This window comes from Podarcis melisellensis (genome assembly GCF_964234715.1).
Source record: "Podarcis melisellensis genome assembly, chromosome: 13".
Classification (NCBI taxonomy): Eukaryota; Metazoa; Chordata; class Lepidosauria; order Squamata; family Lacertidae; genus Podarcis; species Podarcis melisellensis.
The window spans coordinates 12,956,588-12,982,607 of record NC_138545.1 but is presented as its reverse complement, the minus strand read 5'-3'; the positions used below and the strand labels follow the sequence as shown (position 1 = coordinate 12,982,607).

The 26,020-nt window shown below is 44.7% G+C and overlaps 2 protein-coding genes across 6 annotated transcripts in view; one reads left to right on the top strand and one right to left on the bottom strand.

Moving 5' to 3' along the window:
- Positions 1-20,065, top strand: part of SLC12A6 (solute carrier family 12 member 6) — a 44,637-nt gene extending 24,572 nt beyond the window's left edge. For 2 of the 5 annotated variants that reach the window (XM_081885383.1, XM_081885387.1), the window contains exons 2-25: positions 3,734-3,778; positions 6,567-6,664; positions 8,980-9,111; positions 9,807-9,953; positions 10,342-10,396; positions 10,882-11,012; positions 11,223-11,464; positions 11,785-11,999; positions 12,306-12,464; positions 12,892-12,990; positions 13,147-13,204; positions 13,960-14,134; positions 14,217-14,335; positions 14,412-14,510; positions 14,823-14,942; positions 15,056-15,160; positions 15,367-15,535; positions 16,080-16,275; positions 16,362-16,531; positions 16,633-16,764; positions 17,352-17,459; positions 17,540-17,739; positions 18,284-18,417; positions 18,548-20,065. In XM_081885383.1, the coding sequence (XP_081741509.1) occupies positions 3,734-3,778; positions 6,567-6,664; positions 8,980-9,111; positions 9,807-9,953; positions 10,342-10,396; positions 10,882-11,012; positions 11,223-11,464; positions 11,785-11,999; positions 12,306-12,464; positions 12,892-12,990; positions 13,147-13,204; positions 13,960-14,134; positions 14,217-14,335; positions 14,412-14,510; positions 14,823-14,942; positions 15,056-15,160; positions 15,367-15,535; positions 16,080-16,275; positions 16,362-16,531; positions 16,633-16,764; positions 17,352-17,459; positions 17,540-17,739; positions 18,284-18,417; positions 18,548-18,639 (3,200 nt within the window). In that variant the 3' untranslated portion in view covers positions 18,640-20,065. The remainder of the gene's footprint in view (positions 1-3,733; positions 3,779-6,566; positions 6,665-8,979; positions 9,112-9,806; positions 9,954-10,341; positions 10,397-10,881; positions 11,013-11,222; positions 11,465-11,784; positions 12,000-12,305; positions 12,465-12,891; positions 12,991-13,146; positions 13,205-13,959; positions 14,135-14,216; positions 14,336-14,411; positions 14,511-14,822; positions 14,943-15,055; positions 15,161-15,366; positions 15,536-16,079; positions 16,276-16,361; positions 16,532-16,632; positions 16,765-17,351; positions 17,460-17,539; positions 17,740-18,283; positions 18,418-18,547) is intronic. The other 3 variants (XM_081885384.1, XM_081885385.1, XM_081885386.1) reach the window with 3 other exon arrangements.
- Positions 20,066-21,785: 1,720 nt separating this feature from the next.
- On the bottom strand, positions 21,786-25,886 carry EMC4 (ER membrane protein complex subunit 4). The gene is made up of 6 exons (XM_081885408.1): positions 25,753-25,886; positions 24,148-24,239; positions 23,904-24,018; positions 23,577-23,730; positions 22,413-22,573; positions 21,786-22,078 (listed from the first exon to the last, which is right to left on the bottom strand). Exons 2-6 carry the CDS (start codon positions 24,231-24,233, stop codon positions 22,043-22,045), a joined length of 552 nt encoding a protein of 183 aa, XP_081741534.1. The 5' UTR covers positions 24,234-24,239; positions 25,753-25,886; the 3' UTR covers positions 21,786-22,042.
- Between the last annotated feature and the right edge of the window lie 134 nt (positions 25,887-26,020).

Sequence of the window (26,020 nt, the reverse complement as noted above, 5' to 3'; positions counted from 1 at the left end):
ACAGATTATCCAATTTAACTAGTTTTGAAAATAAAAACAGAAAAAATAATCCAAATGGAAAAAGAAAAAGAATGACTTCCGGAGTGGGCTGAGCTCAGTTTCCTCCTCCTCCTCCTTTCTTATCAGCTTGACTCTGACTTGTTAATATTTTATTCAAAAGCGGTGGAGACTTTTGCTGCTTCACTAGTCAATAAAGTAGATACAGAACAGGCATAGGCAAACTCGGCCCTCCAGATGTTTTGGGACTACAACTCCCATCATCCCTAGCTAACAGGACCAGTCTCAAAACATCTGTAGTCTCAAAACATCTGGAGGGCCGAGTTTGCCTATACCTGATATAGAACATTCTCTTGTTGATTTTCACTGCTGACTGTTTGTACTCCAATCTACTGGCGGAATGCCCATACTAGCAAAACAATATCTTCAACAGTGTATCCTCTTATTAGTTAGTTAAGGGAGTAATTCAAAGCTTTGTGAGTTTGACCTGAATATGAAATACAAAACTTTGCCGGGAACTGAATGTAGTATTTCACATTCTTTGTCCTAGGAGTGCGCTTAAATCACATCCTTGGAAAAGTCCAGAAAGAAAGATATATTCTTCTGTTTCCTCTTCACTGGGGCTTCCATTGATTTTTGGCAGAATTTGCTCAAGAGCTCATCTGTATATTGAACACGCACAAACTTGACAATTACTATATTTGAGGGAGCCCACGTCCTTTGCCTTTTCACTGGGATTTTGAAAACGCGTTCTATGTCAAACTGATGTTGAGCTGGCAGAGAGAGCACCTCTTTGACCTTGGGCAAATAACATTGTTCTGTCCCTCTAAATAAAATAAGAATCATAAAGACCTCCTTTCACCACGCGCACAGAGAGGGAGAAAATGTATACTCTTCAAATCACTTTTTTATTTTGGATGTAGTGGTTCTGAATAACTATCAGCCCTTGGATCCATAATTTTTGCCATTTGCACAGATTAAGGTTGTCGTTCCACACAAAACTTTGCTTTGAGAAACTCCCTTTTTGTGGCACACCTTAAAGCATTTTAATGGTGTCTTTCACCTCTTGGTAAAATGAGTCAGAATTGAAGGGCAGGGCTTTTTGAAACCTGGAAGTTAAAAACTACTATGGATTTTAGGGGCTAAGGTTAACCTTGGAATGGAATATGAAGGGCAGAAACAAGCCTCTTAACATTAGACCTCCCAGGCTGAGTAATGCAATCGCATGCCCTCAGCATGACAATCCTAAACTCAAACCCTTTTTCTGACCCTCCAAAATACCAGAGTCTCAAAAGGATTTGCTCATTATTGTGCTGCTATCAAGATGGAAAAAAACAGAAGTGCACTTCTAGTCAGACCTAGGCTATGTACACACATCCTTCCTGGTCGGAAATGTCCAAATCCCAGGATTCTCCATATAATCTCTATTTATCCCAGGCAGTTTGAATCCCTTTATCCAGACAATGAACAGAAACAATGCCTTCTGTGTAGGGCACTGAGTGCAGACTCAACAAACAAAGGGTGCTTCTGCTGCTGGAAGTTGAGTGGTGCCAACAGGACTGGGGAAATTGCCAAGACTGGGGTGGCTGACAAGAGCAAAGATAGGTTGTTGAACAGAAACACATCATTTGTGTTTGATCCCTCATCAACAGACTTTGCTTCCATCTGTCTGTTCTGAATGATCTGCTGTCTACTCTGGCATCCCCCACATGTTCACTTTGCAGGCCTTGATAGGTGTGATACACTTCACTTACCGTATTTTTTGCTCTATAAGACTCACTTTTTCCCTCCTAAAAAGTAAGGAGAAATGTGTGTGCGTCTTATGGAGTGAATGCAGGCTGTGCAGCTATCCCAGAATCCAGAACAGCGAGAGGTGATCCCTCTTGTTGCTCTCGCTTCTGAGATTCAGAATATTTTTTTTCTTGTTTTCCTCCTCCAAAAACTAGGTGCGTCTTATGGTCTGGTGCATCTTATAGAGCAAAAAATACGGTAATTTGCTGGCCTCCAGCTAGACCCATGGCCTCCCCACCCCTTTCTCCTCTTTTAAAAATAAATAGTTGCTTCTAGCATACCTTCCCTTGTTATTATTTTTGCACCTTTTTGCCAATACCAGGCCCACCCACAAGGCATAAGGTGTAAACATGCACAAACAGTAAGCAATATAAAATATCAAAATAATAAACAAACTAAGCTGCATCAGCACACTTGTATTAACAAAACTTATTGAAACATAAAAAATTGCAAAAGTGAGTCGGCCTGTGTCCTCCTTGGGAGAGCAAGTTGGGAGTCCCTTCAAATTACTTTATGAATGGTTTTGTGCTGCTGTACACATTCTGCAAGTACACAGAATGTGTCAATGGATTGGTGCAAAAGCACTGCAACTATCCCCTAAATTGAATTGCTGGGTCTTCCTTTAGGATTCAAGTCAATTTTAACCCATTCCCGATTTTTCATATACTTTTTGGAGATGAAAACCCTATTCCTACCGTAAAACGCACTGTGCTGTCTCTAGTCTCCTTCCCTTGGTTGTCACAATCCATTATTAAGGTAGGAAAATGAAATGATTCAAGCAAATCAGTTTGTTGTGATTTCCCCCCTCAAAAATTCATTGTTAAATGGTTTGACACTGCTACACCTATATATTACCAAATCTTTGCCTTCTGGGTCTGGAGTGTTTGCATTTTTATTACAAGAAACCTCTCTAGAGAATTTAAGGCTCAATTTGTCACAGAGTCAGGCAGGGAGACAGTGTGGCATTCCCTAAAGGGAATTTGTTTTATTTTATTTTATTTGTTTTATTTAATTTAAGGGAAGACTTTGGAAAGTAAAACCAAAAGTAGGGAATTAGTCTCCTGCATTATTTACTGTGTCAGGTAAGGACAAACATACATAGAATGATGTTTATCTGAATAAAAAAGAGGGTGGGTAGAGATTCCCCCATAGCCCAGTCAACAGTAATAAAATTCAGAGGTGGAGAAGATATTGGGGAGAAGTCAACACCCATCTTGCATGTCTAAACTGTAATAAGAGTGCTGTTGATCTTTCCCACCACCATTTTCACAACATTGAAGGACCCCAGAGTTCCGGCCATACTACTCCCTACCCCTACAATCTTATCACTCCAGCAGGCCAGCCAAGTCATAAGCTATAGAAAACCACTCTGTCCTGGGGAGGGGAGAGGATGCTAGCTAGTGACCACAAGTGACAACCACTATGCACATGAAACAAAGCTCATTCACAGAGACTGAATCAACATATCTTAATAGTGGTAGAGGGTGGGGGGAGATATTGATATGATTCTGTCCTGTTGATTTTGCTGGCTTCCCTTCTCAACACAAAAAATTACTCCCTTTCCCCAGTTGTCCATTACCATAAAGCCTGAACAAAGCCTGGTGGGGGAAAAGCCCTCCTCTCCCCTTTGAGTTACAGAGTGTTTTCAATGGTGTGTGCAAGGGAAAGGAGATAAATCCTTTCTATGCTACTTGAAAGGCTTATGAATATTCTACATTTCATCCCCCCACCCCGTTGCAGCTATTCTTGTTTTGAAATCACAGCTTAATACTATTATTTTTTTACTCCTTACCATTTTTGTTGCTGATTGTGATTGCGGGGGAAGAAAGCCATTTTTGAATCTTGGGGAAGTGGGAGAGAGAAATTTTAGCCCATCATTTTATTCCCTCATTCTCCCTTTATTTTGCTATTCATTTTCTTTCCCGATTTCTGTTTGATTTTTCAGATGTGAGTCAAACTTCCGTCACAGGGGAACAGTATCAGCTCTTAGGTACAGTATTACAGGACTTCCGTGTGTGTGCAGTATATATGTCTCCTGTGTCTATCAGTGTTGCCCATTGTTAGACAAAGGTGTATGTGCCCCATTGCTAGGGGACAGGTGAAAAATAAGTTCTCTGTGTGAATGCATGTGTGAGAAAGAATGACCAATAACGAAAATGGTATATGGTGTAACCATCTTATGTTGAAGGCACAAATGTCCCTGTGTGTGTGTGCTCTAGGGCAGACCTGTAGATAGCCACTCTACTGGTTGCCTGTGGCAAGTATTATCCAGATGAATAGGGCACTTCACAGAAGTTATTGTTTAAAAGCCATAAATTGCTAGCAAGTACAGACTTGCTGGTAATTTTTGTAGGCTGTTGAAAAACTGCTTTAGGCAAAAACCTTCCTGGAATGCTCTTGTTCAAACTAGATTTTTATAGCATTTAATTTCAGCCTAAATTCTTTTCACCAAGGGATGGTAGCCGTCTCTCTGTTTACAGTGCTCTTGTTTGAAGATCAAGGTGACATTGAATTCAGACCTGTATCACATCTAACACTAAGAAGTGTTGTCCTAACAGGGATCTGCTTTACTTGATTGTTCCAGAATAACAACCTTTGAACTCACTGCTGTATTTTATACATTTGAGGAAGTGATCCTTGATGGTTTAAAGACAGCCAATGATCTTTGTAAAGATCAAGGATTCTTGACTTGGAATAGCCGATTGCATAAGTAGTAGCAGGATTGTTATCTCTGGTATGTCATAGTTAGTGCATTTAAGGTACCCTGGAGACATAGTAAGCAGGGGTAAGCTGCTGAAGTACTCAGGAACTCCTTGTTCCTATACACTGAGGATGCTATCTAATAATAAAAATTCAGAGAAGCCTCACACTTGATTTGAATAATGGATTCTGCATCTTTTTTAAAGAAAACCCCAGAAATAATTTCCATTAATTTCATTTGCCTTTTCCCATACACAGCTGGCCTGTTGCCATGATTTGTATGAGTGCTTTCTCACTCCTGTAGCCAGAACTGGATGAAACATCTCCTGAGCTTTATTATCCGCTTTGTTCTGAAAGTTGAGGGGAACAGGGTGGGGTGTTAATCCAGCACAGCCAGATGCCAAGATTCCATGCCTCAGGGTTGTTGGGTAGGCCCCAGTAATAAATGTTGTGGTTCCTTGCTTGCGGACAAGCCTGTCTCTATGATTTACTAATTTTTTGAAGAGCACCCAGCCCTAGAGTATTCACTTACATATCTGCATTCTGTGAGATGGAGCTGGAGGGGAGAGAGGGATGTTTTCTCATGTGGCCCAGATAGATTTAGAGTTCAGGGGCTAGCATATGCTGATGGTTTAGAGAATGGGCACCAGGTCTCTGCGGTTCTGTTTCTGGATATATGGATCTGATGGGGTAGGAGAGAAATGAAGGCAGCTAGTAAAGCAGGGTACAAGTAGAGATTGGAATTCCTTATTCTCAAACTTTGAGACAGTTGGTATAGTTTTTAGCTTTCATGGTTGCACATAAACTTTGGAAAGTATGGTAAAATTTCAAAAAGGACTGTAAACAAATAAAGAGGCAGCTCAGCTTAGGCTACGTGTACAACATACATGTAAAGCACCTTCCACACACACAAAAATAATCGGAGCCATAGGTTTTAAGGATGCTGAGACTTGTAGCTCTATGAGTGGTAACCTATAGTTCCCAGGATTCAGGGTGGAGGGTAGCTTTAAATGTGCTTTAGATGCATGATGTGTACATAGACTTTGTTAGCATTTAAAACTGCTGTGATTTTTAACCTTCATTCAAGGACTGAGTACAGCTTTTCACACCTGAAGCACTTATAAGAACCTTACAGGAGGACTACAATGTGCCCCTCTTTAATTTGGAACACACCCTGTTCTTGAAAATTACAGGCAAACAGCTTTCAAGTACATGCAATTTAAATATGCAAATTGCCATTGCCGTGGTGCTTGTTAGCCTTTTCCTTACTGGTGAATTCAAACTATTGCATTTGAGGGAACTTTTCCTCCATATGAGGCTGTAGCACAACCATGCATGTAAGTTTGCTAAACTTGGCTGCTTGCCTGTCCGTCTGTCCTTCCAAACACCGGGGGGGGGGGGGGGGGAGAACCTCCAAAGCTGTATGGGACTCCCTTGCCTATCCCCTCTGTCTTGGCAATGGTATAAGGCAAGGAGACGTGAATGCTTCACAGCAGTATTACCCAGATGATCTTTCTAGCCTCAGATTCCTTATGTCTGTGTAGCGTATTTCTCCCCTAAACCCCTTGCCTGCTGCTCACCACAGACCCCACTCATATGGGGACAATAGTAAATGCCCTGTGGTAAAAATTAGTGTCAGCAACTGAGCAGGCAAGTAGCTCATGATCTGAAAAGATCTAGGGTAAAGAGGGGGGAGCAACTTTTCATACCAAGTGGACTGCAAGAGTACTTTGACAGGGAACCCGTAAGCCGCGTACTGCCTTGTGCATGGTACCTTCCCAAGGCCCGCTAAGTGAGGCTCTGGGCTTTGGAAAGGGGACACAAAGTCCTGTCAGAGTCCTTGAACCTTCACTCATCCCTTCCCAAAGCCCGCCACCTTTCTTACCTGCTTTCTGAAGGCAGCGCAAGGGCTGTGGCTGGGTGTAGGCCACCAAAAAGGCTGTGATGGACCGCCTTGATATAGGGTGTTTCTCTTTTCCCACTGCCCAGATAGAGCTCCAATAATCTAAATGTATGCACAGCACTAACTCTTTGCTGGACTACTCCTTTCCTTCCATTTGATCTCTCTTTTGTTGCAGATCCTGGTCACAAGAAGGATCCTCATAATGCCTATCTCAACAATATCAACTACGAAGATGGCGATGAATTCTTTGACAAGAATTTGGCACTTTTTGAGGTAAGATCATTGTTGGTGGGTTAGTTTTTCCTGCCTTTTGCCTTCCTTCCTTCCACTATGTGTGTCCATATATGTATTAATTGGTGTTAGAAACAGATATGAAAACTAGGAGCTAAATGGTACCTTAAACCTAGGTTATGGGCGCAACAATGGAATGTCTAGGCACAATTTTTCAATAACAATAATACAAAGCTGAAAATTAATAAACTGCAGCTAAAATATTATGTTCATTTTTCACATGGTCTAGTCCTTCCCCTGCCCACTCTCCTAATAATTCTTAAGAGGGTCTCTGCTCCAGTTTCCAGAGAGTGGCTGGAAGTGGGGAGGCAGAAAAAGGTCCTCTTTTCCTTCCCCTCAGCAATTTTAATCTGAAATCTTAGGCACAGTGCTGTGCCTAGAGCTCAGAAACTGCCTGCACTAATGAAATTCCCTATTGGAAAATGCACCTAGAACAATGGGAGTTTCAAACACTGGTTTAAATCATACCTTATAGCCTTTCATGATAGCTCTGCTCTGTTTCCCAAGGCTATGCATGGTTGTTGTTTTTAATTTCGCAAAAACGCAGAAAAAGTTGCAAAGGTTTGGGAAATGTGACATGGGAAACTGCATCTTGGAAATCTTACGTCTCTTTTTTATTTTTTAAAGGTTATTTTTTAACTCTCATAGCTGCAGCGATGGACTTGAAAATGTATAGGCAGGGGTGAGAAATCTCTGGCCCAGGGGTGAACAACCTGCAGCCCACCAGATTTTTCTGGACTACAACTCCCATCAGCTCCAGTCAGCTAGCCAGTGATCAGGGCTGATGGGAGGTGTAGTCCAACAACATCTGAAGGCCTGCAGGTTGTGCACCCGTGCTCTGGCCCATGGGCCAATCTTGACCCACAGGGGGTCCAATTTGGCCCATCAGACCTGTTCCCCCAAGCTGCACCTACTTGCCAATCAGCTGACATTACTGGGTGATGAGGTTCAATCCTGATGGAGGCTGCTTGGCTTTACTGCAGTGAATGCACTGGCAATGCAGACTTCTCACCCCACCCCTGTGGCGAGTGAGCTAGCAAAGCAGGCCCCTGCAGAGAGCAGGATACAACCCTTTGCTCATCAACTGGTAATCAGAGTATTGAGTCCTGCTGGACTGAATGCATTGGCAAAACAAATGCCCCTCCCCACCAGCCCCCAGCTGATTTTGACAGGTGGGTAGGATGGCCTTGTTAGTATTTTTACTGTATTTGTTAGAAGATGTGTTTTACAAAAAATAAATTGTACTGGGGAAAGAAAACCAATATACAGTGGACCTCTGGTTACGAATTTAATTCATTCCGGGGGTCCATGCACACCCTGAAAAATCCATATCCAGAGGTGGCACTTCTGTGCATGTGCGAGTGGCGAAACCTGGAAAAATACTTCCGGGTTTGCCACTTTCGCAATCTGAAGTTTACGTTACTCGAGAGTAATGTAACCCGAGGGTCTACTGTAATGTAATGTAATGTAACAGCTGCAAAATCTTGTGACTCCAATTAAGGTCACAGAAACGCTGAATCGTTGATTTGTTAATTGGTTAACTCCCTTTAAAAATGAGCCTGTATGTGTCTTTGGTAGTGATAGGAGGGGTGGGAGTTGAAGGTTGGTTGCTTTGCTGAGTGTGGAGACTCCAACAACATACTGCTGGAGGAGTGGTAAGGACAGAGAAGCTATAATTTCTGCACTGCTTAAAGGAGTTTTAGAAGCAAGAAGAGCCTCTCATGGGTTCAAGAGAGTGAGATACAATGCATCCAACTCCGTATATATGTATAGTAACTTGTAATAGTAGCCATCCTGCCAGTAAAGAGTCACCTTCAGAGTATTGTGTGTGGAGTCTACTTCATCCCTAGGGCTTTGAGGGTGAAACCTCTGTATCACTCTGCATAAATCAGAAAAATAGCTAACAACCCCACAGCATCACAATGACAGAAGTTCGACAAGGGTGGCCCTGCTTACCTGTCAAGGTGGGCCCACGGGGGTGGGGAGAAAGTTGTCCCACCCCTGTGGCAGAGGAAGGAGGTACAAATTGATCAAAGATTGCAAATTTGCCTAATTTAGCAAAATGTACTATACAGATTGCAGAATTCAGAATTTCTTGGCGTATAAGTTGTGGGGTTTCTTTTTTTAATGCTAAGGTTATACCAGCCTGCTTGTACCCAACCCATTTCTGTCATATTCTGCTATCCTATTCTTCATTCCCACACTACTATAACCATGCTAATGACTAGTGGTTTTTTGCCTTAGGAAATTTTTCATATTAAGTTTTAATGTCTACTGCCATCCTTTCTACTTTGCAGGAGGAGATGGACACCCGGCCCAAGGTGTCCTCCCTGCTCAACCGCATGGCCAATTACACCAACTTGATGCAGGGAGCCCGTGAACATGAGGAGGCTGAGAATGTCCCTCCAGGCAAGAAAAAAGCTATCAAGGTAAGGAGCTTCGTGATAGTGAGATACTAAGGCAGTTAGAGGTGGTAAGCATTTGAAGGTAGTGAATGAGTTGATATCCAAAACTGAAAGGAGTTGATGCTTTCGCCATGGCTGCCCTACAACTATGGGGCTTCCCTTTCCTGGAGATTTTCCAGAACAAAAAACTGTGCTTCTTGAAGTTTAAAACACCTTTTTGTTTGAGATGGATTTTAGCCACTGGTCTTAAGGCAGCATGAGGTAAACCTCAAAAAATATTTTTGATTTCTTGACATTTTTTTGAAATTTGTAGGAGTCAGTTAAAAAATAAATACATCAGATCAAATAAAAGCCCTGCTCAGAGTTATGCAAAATGTTCAGATTCCTAAGCCACCAAATCAAGCTCTGAGGTATCTGAGTAACCAGGTACCCAGGATTTTCCCCTAGTCCTATGAGCAGGGCTTTAGTTTTTATGTGTTGCCTATTTGCAATTGATTTTTAATATGACTTACTATATGTGCAGTTTAGTGCTGTTACCTGTTCTGCACTTGGGGGCTGGGTTTGTCTGGGAATTCAAACAAAGGGGTGGGGTTGTCAAAGAGAAAGATATCTGAAGGCCGAGTAGCAGAGAAGTCACAGGTATGCAAAGGATGAAGAGCAAGCTAGGGGCAGCAAAGTGGAGTAGGTTTGGTTTTGAGAGCTTGTCCTTTTCCTTCCAGTCTCCACAGATGGGCACATTCATGGGAGTCTATCTGCCCTGCCTGCAGAACATCTTCGGGGTGATTCTCTTCTTACGGCTCACCTGGGTGGTGGGTACAGCTGGCGTGTTGCAAGCCTTTGCCATTGTCCTCATCTGCTGTTGCTGTGTGAGTTCCTCTCTCCTACTGTCTGAATCATGTCCTGGTTTAGGGGTTTTAATGTCTTAGATAAGAAGATTGGAGTGAGTAGTCTGGATCACAGCATTGAGATGGGGGCTAAATCATACTTTGTGACTTTAGCAGGCCACAGCTGAGATCCTAATGTAAAAGTCATAAGATTACCCTTCTTCCCACATGCATCCAGCTGTGTCATGAGGCCAGTGATAGATTTTATTTCCACAACTTGTCAGATTTTCTTTAGCTGTAGTTGTATCTTATGGGAAATTGCCTATTGTCCTATCTAACAAGAGTATAATTGCACAACCAAATGAATGAAAGCCCTTTAAGATTGTGTGTTTTTCTTCTAAATCCTCCTGTGGTCTTTTCTCGTCCTCAGACTCTGCTAACAGCCATCTCCATGAGTGCCATTGCCACCAATGGAGTTGTGCCTGGTGAGTACTTAATATCTAAAAAGCCATCTTCTCCCACACTTCACTGCCCACCAAATACATTCATCTTCAAAAGCAGCCCTGAGTGCTCTCGCCATCAGAACTTAACCAAGTAACTACTTGGGAAAGGTCCTTTTCTGAGGTGGTGCCCAAATGGTGGAATTCTTTCCTTAAACTTGTTCACCAGATACCAATGCTGTCTATGTCAGATGACGTTCATCTTGTCATAAAAACACAATGCCTCCTTATAGTATTTGAGATCCACATAAATCACTGCTTTGTTTTGTGCTACTCATCGGCTAACTCAGTTGATCATAACCTTTTGGTTTGTTTAATTTCATTTGGGTGCTGTCCTGACAAAATTCTAGAAATAAAAAGTTCCTCTACAAGCAGATGTTTAGGATGTGTAGGAAGTGCAAATGATAACCCTTTTCCCTGTCTGCAAAGTCTCTTGACCTCCTACCCACTGCTTTATTTCCTCTTCACAGCTGGGGGTTCATACTTCATGATCTCACGAGCTTTGGGGCCTGAGTTTGGAGGAGCTGTTGGACTCTGCTTTTATCTGGGCACCACCTTTGCTGCTGCAATGTACATTTTGGGAGCCATTGAAATCTTCCTGGTAAGTGTTCTGCTCCCCTAAAATTAATGATATGTGGTGCTCCATAGTTGTGAAACAGGTGCTATTCCACATAGCTGTGGCCACTTCCAAGCAGCCTGACAGCCTTGAGCGGAGTGAGTACTTCTGCTAATCTTGCAAAATCCATGTTTTTCCCCTCTTATCTGCTGACCTTTCTCAAAGTGACATGTGTCTCTTTCCTCCCTCTCTCAGATGTACATTGCCCCTGAGGCAGCCATCTTCCATAGTGAGGATCCCTTGAAGGAGCCAGCAGCCATGCTCAACAACATGCGGGTGTATGGCTCAGCCTTTCTAGTGATTATGGTTCTGGTGGTGTTCGTGGGTGTACGCTACGTGAATAAGTTTGCCTCTCTCTTCCTTGCCTGTGTCATCGTCTCAATCCTGGCCATCTACGCTGGTGCCATCAAGTCCTCTTTTGCACCTCCCGACTTCCCGTAGGTTATCAGCATACTTGGATATGATTCATTGTGACTTCTCTTTTAATCAGTCTGGGATGTCGCAGATCCTACGAGAAGTTGTTGGAATATGTAGTTTTGTGAATGTGCATAGAGTTGTCTGTTCTGTGGAAGGATTAGGGATCTTTGGTCACAGTTTTTTTACAAGACTGCAACCATCTCTCCATAGTTAGATAACTTCAGTTTCCCATGCCCTTGGGCAGCTTAAGGGTTGGGACTCTCAAATTTGTTTCTGCATGCCTTGGCCTCTTTATAGCCTAACGGGTTTGTTCATCTTTTTGTGTCTCCTCTCCATTCAGTGTGTGCATGCTGGGGAACCGCTCTCTTTCCCGGCACCACATTAATGACTGTGCCAAGACGGTGGAGCGTGACAACATCACCCAGCACACTGTCCTCTGGGAGTTTTTCTGCAATGCTACCAAGCACCACAATGCCTCCTGTGATGATTATTTTCAGCACAACAATGTCACTGTTATCCAGGGTATCCCAGGGCTGGCCAGTGGCATTATCACTGGTGAGAGATACCTTTCCTTCCCTGTCAACAGTACACTTGATTTTCCCCATGTTGGGACAATCCAAGAGGTGTCCTACACACTGTCTAGATAAACAGCCATTTCCATTCCCTCCCTAATTGAGGGTCTGTGTTGTGTAGTGGCCATATAAGCAACTGGGTGTCCTTGGGGCAGTCACCACCTCTTAGCCTAACCTATCTCATAGGATAGCAAGAAGTTTGTAGACCACTGGAGGAAGGGTGGGATGATGATGACAGCAATAATTGTGGTGGTTCTGGTGGTAATAATAATGATATTGATAATTGCAGAGAATCTTTGGAGCAGCTACTTGGTGAAAGGTGAAATAATTGAGAAACCATCATTGCATTCAGCTGACGTGTGGGGAAGCCTGAATCAGCAGTATGTGCTGGCTGACATCACCACTTCCTTTACCCTTCTTGTGGGCATCTTTTTCCCTTCAGTCACTGGTAAGAGCTACATTGTTGCTATGTATTGTTCAGAGGTGTCTCCAGAGGCAAACCGTTCCAGAAGTGTAGATAGCCAACTTTTAATCTGGGATGCTTATACTTAAAACACAGGTCTTTCTATGGACTCTTGCAGTTCTCAGCAAAGCACCCTCTTTCAGCCTAGGAGTAAGGACTTAATATTGCCCCAGCTGTGAGCTGGACTGGATGCAGTTTTGTTGCTGCTGTTCCCCTCTAATGGCGCAGTTTGATGCAATATCATCTTTCTTCATATTGCCCAGCATAAGATCAACTATTTTCTTTTACATCAGGGTAATAGATCATATGCAAAAATTATTCAAAGGTTCAGTATAGTTTCTTAGCAGTACCTCCTTTGGTCACAGAATTTTGTTTTCTTGCCCTCAGAAAATCTATTTTTTTGTCTTCACAGGAATCATGGCTGGATCAAATCGTTCTGGAGACCTGAAGGATGCCCAGAAATCCATCCCCATTGGTACCATCCTGGCTATTCTCACCACCTCCTTTGTGTGTATCCTTCCTGGCAAATGTAGGGTCAAATAAGCAAGGGATGGATAAGGGTGGGATGGAGGAATTTGGTGCCTGTGTGGGAAGGATGGCTGCCCTTTTGCATCCTTCGCTTTCTTGCAAGAACATCTTACTGCTCCTTGACCATTTGACACATCAGATCTTAGCAACGTAGTGCTGTTTGGGGCATGTGTGGAAGGTGTCGTGCTCAGAGATAAGTAAGTAGTAACTTTCCCTAGTGCCACACTATATTCTCAGATATAAATCAGATGTGAAATTTCTATTTTGGATTCAAATTTTAAGCTGTGTTCTTAAAAGGCAGTTATGGCTACTTACCTGGATGGCTTTAAAAGCAAATTAGACAAATTCATAGAGGAGAGAGCTGTTAATGGCTACTAGCTACTATGGCTGTGCTTTGACTCCACAGCTGTAGGCATTAGTGCTTTTGAATACCAGTTGATGAAAGCCACAGGATGGGAGATTGCTCTTGTGCTTGAATCCTGCTTGTGGGTTTCCCACAGGCATCTGGTTGGCCAATGTGAGAACAGGATGCTGGACTAGATGCGTCATTGTGACTAAAAATGTGGGGCCCTTTTTAGGGGCAGAGTCTCAACCCTTTGGCACATATTTCTGGCCCACTCATTTCTCAGCCATGCTGGGTACATGCTGTTAGCCTGGATCCAACCCACAGAAAGGAAGCTGGAGAGAAAACTAAGGCTGCAATCCTTTATCTGCTTTCCTGGGAGCAAGTCACATTGAACTGACAAAACTTATAGGATTGTACTGTTAAGTTAGTTGCATCTATTCCTTTTGAAACCAATGGAACAAATGCAACTAACCTAGTTTGGATCCAATCCTGCATCTTCTGATTTCTCTGTGTGCTGGACCATTTGTTTCTGCTGGATCTTTGTACTTCTCCCTATTAGCCCTTAGACAGATACCTAATGGCCTCACTTTTGCTTCCATTGGATAGGTTTGGTGATACAGTGAAAGGGAATCTGGTGGTCGGGACGCTGTCCTGGCCCTCCCCTTGGGTCATTGTCATCGGTTCGTTCTTCTCCACGTGTGGAGCTGGCCTGCAGAGCCTCACCGGCGCACCCAGACTGCTACAAGCCATAGCCAAGGACAACATTATACCCTTCCTGCGGGTAAGAGTGACAACCGCTTATTGACTTGCTGCTGAAAAAACCTTGGTTTGTCCCAAGTAACCTGTTTCCTTATTCACTCTAGGTATTTGGCCATGGCAAAGCCAATGGAGAACCCACGTGGGCCTTGCTTCTGACAGCAGGCATTGCAGAACTGGGAATCCTCATTGCCTCTTTGGATATGGTAGCACCCATCCTTTCCATGTAAGTGCCATATTTATCATGGGTTAGAGTCTCTAGGAATTGTACACAGCTGAGACTATTTTCTGTTCTCCCCTAGGTTCTTCCTGATGTGTTATCTCTTTGTCAACCTAGCCTGCGCATTACAAACTCTGCTACGCAGCCCCAACTGGAGACCCCGCTTCCGATACTATCACTGGTAAGAGGGCCACACTACCTAGTGAGTTGGAGGAGGAGGGACATTGGCAAGTTCTACAAACAGAGGGGGGAGAGAGGGTGCAAATACAGACTCCCGAGTTCTATGTCCTATTGTACAAAATGGGTTTAGCATAAAATGAGGGAATTGGGGCTGGACTCCTGGCCTGTGTATTTGGTATGTCTGCTGACAAGTACAAAAGGTTCTCTTGAATGGAATCCAGCACCCTGAGACTCTGGGCTCACATTTTAAACAGCAAACGAAATAAACAATAGTCTGCATGCTTTCCTCCCTTCCCCCTTTCTCTTCTTGTAGGGCACTCTCCTTCATGGGCATGAGCATCTGTGTGGCACTCATGTTTATCTCCTCCTGGTATTATGCAATTGTTGCCATGGTGATAGCTGGAATGATCTACAAATACATTGAGTACCATGGGTGAGTGTCTGTAACCTTCCAGAGCTCTAGCATTCTAGCCCTCTGTATCCAGCCCACTGAGTGACTTGGCTCTCCTTGAGCTCATTTGGCTGAACATTTTCTGCGTCCCCCAGGGCCGAGAAGGAGTGGGGCGATGGCATCCGTGGCCTGTCCCTCAGCGCAGCCCGCTTCGCCCTGCTGCGTCTTGAGGCGGGGCCACCCCACACCAAGAACTGGAGGTAGGAAGAGACTTGATGCTTCTTTGTTTTGCCATGGGCTGTGTGTGCCACATGCAGAGACCTTGTGCATGCATACCTGTATTTGTGTGCATGTGCTGTGGAGTGCTCCAAACATGCACACAAATACGCTCTTCTGGGTGGCAGCCTGAACCCACCTGCTACTTTGCTCCTTGTATGTGCATTTTGGACTTTCTTTTCTTTCTTAGGCCACAACTGCTGGTGCTGCTAAAGCTGGATGAGGATCAGCACGTGAAGCATCCGCGCCTGCTCACCTTTGCCTCTCAGCTGAAAGCTGGAAAGGGCCTCACCATTGTGGGCTCCGTCATGGTGGGCAACTTCCTGGAGTGTTACAGTGATGCACTGGCTGCCGAGCAGGTGAAGCCCACTGCTACTCACTGGATTTCATAGGTCAAATAGGAGGTGTAGGCACTGGGGTTGATCTGACAGTCAGGCCATCAGACTTAGAAGCCCTACTTCCTGATCCTAAATGAAGAGGACAGTTGTGGTCATTCAGGCATAATGAAATGGGATTATTCTTTTCCAGTATTCAGCAGATGCAAGAAATGTAGGAAGCTGACTTATACTAGTCAGACCATTGTTGCCTCTAGCTCAGTATCATTCACACTGACTATAGCAGTGACTCTCCAGAGTTTTAGACAGGGATCTCTCCCTGCTTTACATGGAAATACCTAGGATTAAACTCCATTGCCGTATTAATTCCTGCTGCAGAAACCTCCAGTATTTTAGAGACCATTTTCTCAGTAATATCCCGTCTCCATAATGCCTTCGACCCTGAAGGACAAACTTTTAAATACTTAACGAACTTAAGTGAGTTGGAGTTCAGCAACACAGGATTTCACTGTGGCAAAGCATTCACCATGCTAGTGCCCTCTAGCAGCCTTAATGTTTCTTGTTTCAGACTATCAAGCACCTGATGGAGGCAGAGCGGGTGAAAGGCTTCTGCCAAATCGTGGTGGCTGCCAAAGTGCGAGAGGGCATCTCCCACCTCATTCAGTCCTGTGGGCTGGGTGGCATGAAGCACAACACGGTTGTCATGGGCTGGCCCAACGCCTGGCGCCAGAGTGAGGATGCCCGTGCTTGGAAAACCTTCATTGGTAAGGCCTCTCCCATAGGGAGGTGAGAGCGAGGGCTTCCTGGTCAAGGGATCCATATTGCATTACTCTCTCTTTCTACCCTGCAGGCACTGTCCGAGTGACTACAGCTGCTCACCTCGCCTTGCTTGTGGCAAAGAACGTGTCCTTCTTCCCTAGCAATACAGATCCTTTCCCCGAGGGGAGCATTGACGTCTGGTGGATTGTTCATGATGGTGGGATGCTGATGTTACTCCCTTTCCTCCTCAAGCAACACAAGGTGCTGGCGGCGGGGGGGGGGGGGTATCACTGGGGGAGATGAATCAGAGGGGAAGGTAAATCGGTAGATGGGGCTGCTAACTCTCTTTTCCCACTTTAAAGGTGTGGCGTAAATGCAGAATCCGCATCTTCACTGTAGCCCAGCTGGAGGATAACAGCATCCAGATGAAGAAGGATTTAGCAACCTTTCTCTATCACCTCCGCATTGAGGCAGAGGTAGAAGTGGTGGAAATGGTGAGAGACAAAACAGGCAGAGAAAGCCAGGAGGGGTTAGGGGCATTAGTTGGTTTTGTTTTTCCTGTGGTCAGCAACTTAGGCGTCACACAGTCAAGGGCAGGACTTGGAAGATTGATTGGTTAATAGAGAAATGAGGCAAGGGCTTGGACATATGTTGGATATAAGAAGCTCTTCCCTACCTACTAGAAACCATACCCTGATACCCCCTGTTTTTTTCAGTGTTCACCTATAACTTCAGGCAAATTGTGAATTGTCTTCCTGTCATCTCTCCCCTCCCCTCCCCTCCCCTCCCTAGCCACAGGGCATAGCTACTCAGATCTTTGTTTTACCTGTTCTCTGCTTTTCAAAGAAACTACTAGTTCTTGCTTTGTAAGCCACAAAATTCTGTTGCTCAGAGCATATCTACAATTGTGCAGATTCCAAAGAAAGGCACACAGACTAATGCATGCATCCAGTTCTGCCATTTTGTTGCACTAGGAAGAAATCTGGGCATTTTTGTGCGCTCTGAATGTACCAGAGCTGGCCAGAGGACAGATCGCCTTGGCCGCACTCTGTGTATGAGTTTACACTTTGTCTCCCAACAGCATGACAGCGACATTTCTGCCTACACCTATGAACGCACGCTGATGATGGAGCAGCGCTGCCAGATGTTGCGGCAAATGCGTCTCTCAAAGACGGAGCGGGACCGAGAGGTGAACTGGGCTGGGACAAGTGGGAAGGGAAGGGCTGAAAGACTAGCACTTCCTAGTTGCTTCTTCACTGATCTTCCTAGGTGCTCCCCACACAGGCGCAGCTGGTGAAGGACAGAAACTCGATGCTGCGGCTGACGAGCATTGGCTCAGATGATGACGAAGAGACTGAGACTTACCAGGAAAAGGTGCACATGACGTGGACCAAGGACAAGTACATGGCATCCCGAGGGCACAAACCCAAGACCTTGGAGAACTTCCAGGATCTGCTCAACATGCGGCCGTAAGAATCTGCCAAGTCCCAGGACACTTCAGCCCATTTCTGTTCACTTAACTCTTTCCTGAAGTTCCGTCCTGCATTTTATAGCTTCCTGAATCCTCTTGGATAGTAACAAATCTTATTCTTTTTTTTTTGTTCAATCCTAGCATGCTTTGGGGTCACACTTCTGCTTCTCTGTGGCAAGACCACCTTTGACACTTTTCTTTACGGTTAGGAGTCAAGAGACAAATGTCCTTTCTACTTCTTCACAGCTCCAGCTGCTTCAATAACCATACCATCAAATGTTACATTATTTCCACTGCTTCTATTTTGGCAGCATAAGGTCATTCAGTTTGTTTCCCATCTCCAGTGTGGTCCAAACCCTGTTGGCATCTTAGATTGCTGCAGCTGCCATATTGTATCCATTCCCTCCTCCAATCCATATGTGTCTTAGTGCTTTCTCCAGTTTTCCAGAAGCCAGATCTCTGAGCCAAAACTTCCTGCAAGTGTACATCCATAGGCATGCCTGGTCTTAGTGACAATTTGTCTCTTCCTTCCTACGACCCAGGGACCAGTCCAACGTGAGACGTATGCACACAGCTGTGAAGCTCAATGAGGTCATAGTCAACAAGTCCCACGATGCCAAGCTGGTACTGCTCAACATGCCAGGCCCACCACGTAATCCTGATGGTGATGAGAACTGTATCCTTTTCTACAGGGTCCTGTCTTATGCTGGGATGCAAGAAGGATTGGAGGTGGCAGCAGGACTAGGATATGTGTGTATAAGAGAGAGAGAGAGAGTGCTATTTCCTTGACTGCCTTCTAACTGCAGATATGGAATTCCTGGAGGTCCTAACAGAGGGGCTGGAGCGTGTGCTGCTTGTGCGGGGTGGTGGCAGCGAAGTCATCACTATCTACTCCTAGGGGAACTAGGAGGGCTTCCTCCTGATAGACTCTGTTCTGTCAAATTGACATCTGCTTCCTGCCTGTCACCACCTGCAACTTGATCTCCTAAGGAGAGCAGCTATCAGTGTCACACCTCCTATGCTTTCTTTTCCCTGTGGCAGTTTGGGGTTCTTCAAATGGGGTGATTTCCCCTATTTGGAGACTAGAGTTGACATTTCCCCACGCCTTCTGTAAAGGTACATGCCGGAAACTGCATAAGCTTGTCACAAAAGGAGATTAGACTGGATTGGGCTGGAAGATGGCTGGATCTTCCCTTTAGAAAGCGTAGGACTAGTGAGGCAAGTATTACTTTGGAGGGATTAAACAGAGCAAAAACGTAGGTTGCTTCCACCTTAAGAGTTAACTACTGCTTCTGCCCTCTGGTGGGCATGACAAAAATGGAGCAACAGGGTCCTCCTACTGCAGAGACTGTTACATTTCATTGTTGAATCAAGAAGAGGAGAAATGATTGCTGCTTGGAGGACCTAGAGGGAAGGAGATGCAGCCTCCATTGTGCCACTTTCTTCTGGTCAGTGCCAAAGTCTTTCTGCTTTATTTCCCTTGAAATCAAAGGGAGGGACAGCATTTAGGAAGATGGAACTGACTCTTACAGTACTTATCTCATACCCTAATCCCTTGAGGGATTCCAAAACTCAAACTAATTGTTGGCTGGGTGTGGGGGGAAGAGTTGACTCTTAAGCCAGGCTGCAGGTGGCATATTGATGGAGGGACATACATAACTGTTCTACTTTCTTTTCTCTATGGTCCTCACACTCCTATCTGGGCAAGGAAGCTAGACCAATTTGCCAGGTCCTTCACTGTAGCATCTGGTTGCTGTTACAGGTTGAGAGGAAAAGGAGACGGCAGCCTCTCCTTTCTAAACCATAGAAAGAGAAGTAGAGCAGCAATATCTCCTGACCTTTGTAACATGCCCTCCCTGCTCCCAAGTGGCTATCCTTCTCTTCCCTCAAGCTTGGGCCAGAGAAGGCTATTGTGACCCTACCTGTGTCTATACTGAGGACCCACAACTTGCTGTATTTTGTGAGTGTTGGGAAATAAGTCCTTCCTACCCCTACAGAAGCAAACACTGGAAAAGGTGCTGTGCTGTTTTGTCCAACCCAATTTCAATGACGGATGTCTAATTCTCCTCCTCCTCCCACCACTTTGCTCAAGTATAGTATGCAGGGACCACTCCTCTTGGGGGTAGCCTTAAAGCAGATTCAGCTCCAGCCTCTCCTCCACTTTTCTTTTAAAAGGGAAGTTCATGTTAAGTTCCTCACCTCTTATTTTGGGGGAGGTCTTTTAATTTATTGGGGGGGATGACCTTGTTTACATACAGCATCAAGTTTTGGGGTGTGATTTTTTGCTTCCTGAATTATGTAAAGAATAAACTTTTTATATATAATTCTTTTTTTGAAGTTGTGATGATTCATTATGTCGCATTCATTCAGTCTATACTCGCTATTTTCGTGAAAATGTTAACTGATTAGCTTCTGGTATATAGACCTATACTTGGGTCCATTCCAGTCTGGCTATGGCACTGAAACTGCCTTGGCTGCCCTGGTTGATGACATTTGCCAGAATAAAGGCGATGCATACAAATGGCAGCGGCAGTCAGAGCAATTGTAGGCATCCCCCCCCCCCACAATAGCCCAACAACTCTGGGCAATCTCCCATTTACTTAATTTGGGGTCCCAAAAAATAGGGGTTGTCTTTATACAAGGAAAAATACGGTAGTTATGGGAGGGTACTGTTTAGCACCATGGGAGGTGTCATGTGGTGTCTCACAGAGTTCTATCTTCACCTGCACGCTGTTTAACATGTATATGATGTTGGTCATTATCAGGAGAGCTGGAATGAAGTATCATCAATATGCAGATGAAACCTAGCTCTCTTTTACAACAAACAAAAAATTTGGATTTGACATCCCGCTTTATCACTACCCTAAGGAGTCTCAAAGCGGCTAACAATCTCCTTTCCCTTCCTCCACAACAAACACCCTGTGAGGCGAGTGAGGCCGAGAGACTTCAGAGAAGTGTGACTAGCCCAAGGTCACCCAGCAGCTGCATGTGGAGGAGTGGGGAAGCGAACCCGGTTCACCAGATTACGAGTCTACCGCTCTTGACCACTACACCACACTGGCTCTCACAGTTATATATTTATTTATTTATACTCCATCTTTTTCTCTGACGGGACTCAAGATAGCATACAGCTCTCTCTCCCATCAGGATGAGGCGGCAGCTGAGGTATTAGACTGGTGCTTGGAACGGGTAACAGATTGGATGTTGAGCAGTAAGTCGAAGCTTAATCCTGAAGACAGGTGTTGTGTCCAGAGTTCTTATGTCATAGGAGGTGGGGAGACTGTCTATTCTAGACAAAGGAGATGCAGGGCCATGCCTCTGGCAACACAGAGACCCTCCCAATATTGCTGTCAGGTTAGGGACCCTTTCTGCACAGGCCTCTACATGCATAGCTTTCTCCAGAAGCTGGAACTATGCACAATTGGCAGGCAAAGGTGGAGTGCTCAAAGGCATGGTTTTTCTACATATTTTACCTTTTCATCTGACTAATATTTGAAGGGGCCCCCTGTGTGCTGTGTATGAAACAATAGTGCCCAATTGTGAATATTTTCAAGGCATTTAAGCGTCACCTCTCACCCCAAGTGCCTCATGCCCTTTTCCAGACTATTTTGGAATCTTAAGAGCCAGGAGCACCATATTTACTTGAATGTAATGTGCCATTGAATCTAATGTGCACCCTCATTTTCATGACATAATTTGGCAAAAAAGGTGTGCATTGTTGTTTAGTCGTGTCCAACTCTTCGTGACCCCATGGACCAGAGCACACAGGTGCACATTACATTCATGTAAATACGGTATGTGGAACAGAGGAAGCAGCCTTCCTTATACCAGCTCTGTACTAGCTACTGTCCTTGGCTCTCCAGCACTAGAGTTCACCTGGCACCTGCTCTTTTTCTAAATGGAGAGTGTAAGAACCTGAATGTGTGCCATCACAAAGTATGATCAATACATGTACACATTATGTAACATGAAAATGAATGCTGAATTTATCAGCATGTAAAGTGTCCTGTCCCCATTTTCAAGAAAGCGGTGTAAACATTGAAACACATGTGCATAACATTTTATTCTGCTTTCACCACAACGGGGAAGGTGAAAAGAACATGTCAGGATAAGCCTTCTGCTCCTCCCTCGGCAGAGAACATCAGTCTTTCACATTCTGTCTGCATCTTCATCTGCTATTCCACATAACACCACCACGTAATTAGGACCCAGCAGTCTTATTAGGAGTGATGGCAGACGAGTATTCTACAGTAGCGATCCAGACATCTAAAGCAGCAGTTGGTTTCTGGAACTGGGTTGGGTCATAACACTAGACCCCCACCCGTGAATTCCATGCGCTGGCCATAAAAAGAAGGAAGTGTTGTCAATAAACCTGAGCAAGCATCATCATAGCTTCATGGTCCTTAAAATAAGGCCCCCAAGCACTGGGACAAAGACTATGTTAAACATCCTACCATCACTGCTTTAGTTTTAAGCACCGATATTTTGTAGCAATAAGAATCCAGAAGGGACTGAAGTGCTGTTCCATGGACATTGGTACAAAACATCCCCACCCCCCAGCCTTTAGAGTACACCATGGACAGTTAGAACATGTCATCTGAGTGGGGAGGGAGAAGATCACCTCCATTCATAAACACATATTCTTCAAAATGTCAGACCCTCCATACTCACCTCGGGTGGCTCAATAAAAGCTAGCCAATCAGAGGCGTGAGTTGGCAGCAGCCCCATTGATTGGCATTTGTAAACCGCCAAGGCCAACCCTAAAACGTTGCCAATTAGGTATACCAGGCCCTGCAGGAACTTCTGGCTTGAACTCTCAAGTAATTTGAAGGCTGTGGGGACAGCAGAAAATAAGTCAGAGGCAGACCACAAACATGCAGCACAGGTCCAGCTTGCTAGCCTGTTTTCACTTCTGAATATTTAGTCAAGCAAGGCACAGTACTGTACTAACTACAACAGAATTAACATCTGTTAGCATGTTAGAAAACTATCCACACCGAGACAGAAAAGATACCTAGCCATGAATTTCTACCCTAGAGGGTTTAACCGTTCAGTCGCATGACAATGGATGAACCCAGTTAAGCATTTCCTACTGTTGAGGAAAGTTAGTGAGCAGAAGGTTCATCAAGCATTAGGTATTTAAACTGAAGAATCCACTTCTGAACACCCACACTTCAGATGAAACTGGCTGTGTATGAATTCTCCAGGCCTATGTATAGCATTTTAAAACAAACTACACAGTGCATAGCATTCTCCACTTCTATTGGCGCTAGATGATTGCTTAACTTCAATAATAGATTTGCAAGAACCCCTGAGATCTGCACCTTTTACCTGGTAAGTCCAAACCACCACTACAAATGTACATTTATACATTTTTGTATTACTTTCTCCTAATTACTTGTTATCCTCTAGAGGATCGCAGGGCCATATACTGTATATAAATTCCCACCGCATTTATTCTTGCAGCAACCCTGTGCATCTCTAGTGGATAAATTCATGCACACATACCTCATTCACACAACTGTTCCTGGGTGACCATTTGGGGATTGTATGAAAAAACGGGAATAACCATTGCTTGCACCAAACCACCATACCTTGCCCCTTATGTCTAGCTATGCATGTGCAAGAACCCTCCCTCACTGGAGGAATCCTTCAATTCCTCATGTACACTGATGCAATCCAAACTGGGAGCAGTTTTACCATCCCTTCTGTTGGTGTGTACAGGACTATTTTGCATTTTCCTCAAATTCCCAGAATGCAGTCTTTTCAACTGGGATCACAGACAAATCCCATGAGGCAAGAAATGAAGAAAGCTTGGGATTAAAACACACTTACTGGCAGAGATGGACATGAGTGCTTGGATGGGCCTCCAGGCCATCATACAGACCATCATAGTGGGGAAGATGGAGATTGTGTTGCCTGCCATGTACATGATAAATAAGTTCATAGGGATTTGCTTCAGGGGGCCCAGAGCGATATCCCAGCAGCGCTGAAAAGGTGGAAGAGAAAAGAAAGTAGAATCAAAGAGCAAACTTTATTCACATTCACCTTGCCTTTTTCAAAACTCACATGAAGAGGGTATCTGGCTCCAGTGTTCTGCTCAGCACAGAAAACCAAGAGATCCAGTGGCCACCCCACCCCCCAATTATTGCACTGCACTACCTTTTCTACTAGGATGCGATCCGTTTCCTGGACGCTTGTGTCTGGCACCTGCTTGTCTGAGTAGCCGATGGGATAGAGGGTGTCTCCCTGGCCACTGCTCCGATCACTCCGGCCTCTGGCAAGAGAAAGGCATGGGTCATATCTGAGCTAAATCCATATACCTGCCACAGACAGAGCTACCCCTGGAATCACGCTAACTGCTTACACCAGGAGACGATATAGAGATCTCCAGTTCAGTACATACCTGCTCCCACTGCCTGGACCACTCAACTCAATGGCCCATTTGAAACGCCGTCCGCGGTTGGTAACTAGCCCCCCAGGGGTGCTCATCGCTGCCTAAGGGAGAAAAGAAGGCGTAGACAGATACTAAAAGAGAACCTCAACCAGAGGTTGAAGACCTAAGCAGCTTGACCCTTCTACATACTTCCAGTGACTCCCAGGAAATCACAAGCTTCTCCAATGCACCCTGCCTCCTTCCAGCTCTGATAAAACAATCATTTCTCAAGTTAGGGGCTAACACTGAAATGGAACCCAAGAGGACCCTGGGTTTGTAGATCATGTCAGCTAAAGATTCCCGGAGTGGTTTAGGATGAATTGCAAGGTCTCAGCCTCAATTCCTTATCTCCAAAACAACGTGAAGTGCATCATATAGAATGCAGGATGAAATGTCAACAGCAGCCTAAGACACTCTTCTCTGTCCCAATCCCACACAACTTGCACACCCTGATAAAACTATCCATTTCAATTGTGTAATAGTATTTCTGATCATCTAACAAATCCACCTTCACACTTCCCTGCTTCTCGTTTACCTATTTCTCTGTATCCTCAAATCAATTTGCCCCTCACAATCCACATAGGAATCTTACCAAATAGCCCTTTAAACCAATAAATGCCCTGTCTCCCACCTACAGACCTGATAAAACATTCAGTCTGCTCTCCCAAACTACAGTCTCTGAGCTGTCATGGGGCCTCCCCTGACACCTTCGAAGCACCCCCATTCTCAGCTTCCCTAACAGTTATGAAAGTCTGATCCTATTCCTTTCTCAGGATTGTCAGTACCATTAGGCAGAAGTAGCTTATTGTCAGCGTTGTGGCAGCCCATTGTTGTTGATATCTGCTGTACTATTATATGCAATGATTATTGGGGACGCAACACGCAGGGTCTGCTAACAGATTTATTATTATGAATTATTATTATTTTACTGATTGCAGCAAAACATCTTAGGCCAGCCTGGCCCTCCTTTCAATCCAACTCATGCATCCCATGACTGCATTCTTTTCTCCTTCTCTTCCCTTGACCCACAGACCCCATCGAAGGCTTGGGGAGAGGACACTTTCCACCGTCAAGCTTTCCTAAGCCACCGCTGCTACGTATTCCAAATAACGTTCTTGCTGGGTTGATCACGTATCAGCTTTTGCTCACTGTCAAGCCTGCTTGGAGGCCTGGTGTCAGGTCTAAAGGCAGGGTGCTCCAAGCACGAAGAAGAGCTCATTTTCAGCATATAATCGGCATTACATGCAGCACATTGTTTGGACCGACGTGAGGGAGAATCAAAGTAATAATGCGCATTGTCTCTTCTCCCCAGAATAATAATAGTAACAACAACAACAACAACAACAACAATAATAATAATAATAATTATTATTATTATTTTGAGGGGGAGAAAAATATAAAGGAACGATATAATATCTGGACTCGTTGGTGTTGTCACTAAGAGGGGAACTGCAGCTTCAGGCGAAGGAGCCAGTGGGGAAGGACAAAGATACCACCCCCTCCAAATCAGAATCGTCCTTCCCTGCAACAAAACCTGCTGGGCCCTCGGAACAGCCCCTGAATAGGATCGCCTACCTTTGACGTCCTCGCTGCCTCTTCGGAAACACTCTCGCCCCGCTGCCTCTATGGCCCGGGCCGCTTCCTGTTCCTGTTTCCGGTGACGTCACCAAGAGTTAAAGCCATGGCAACCCCTCTCCCCAATCACATCGCCCTTTAGGAGAGAAAACGATTCTCCAATAGTAAAAATAATTTGCTTTGCATACGTGTGCGTGCGTCTTTATAATACGCTTCGGGCCCCCCCCCCCCCGGATATAGAGAAAAGGAAAACACAAGCCCTTTTTCA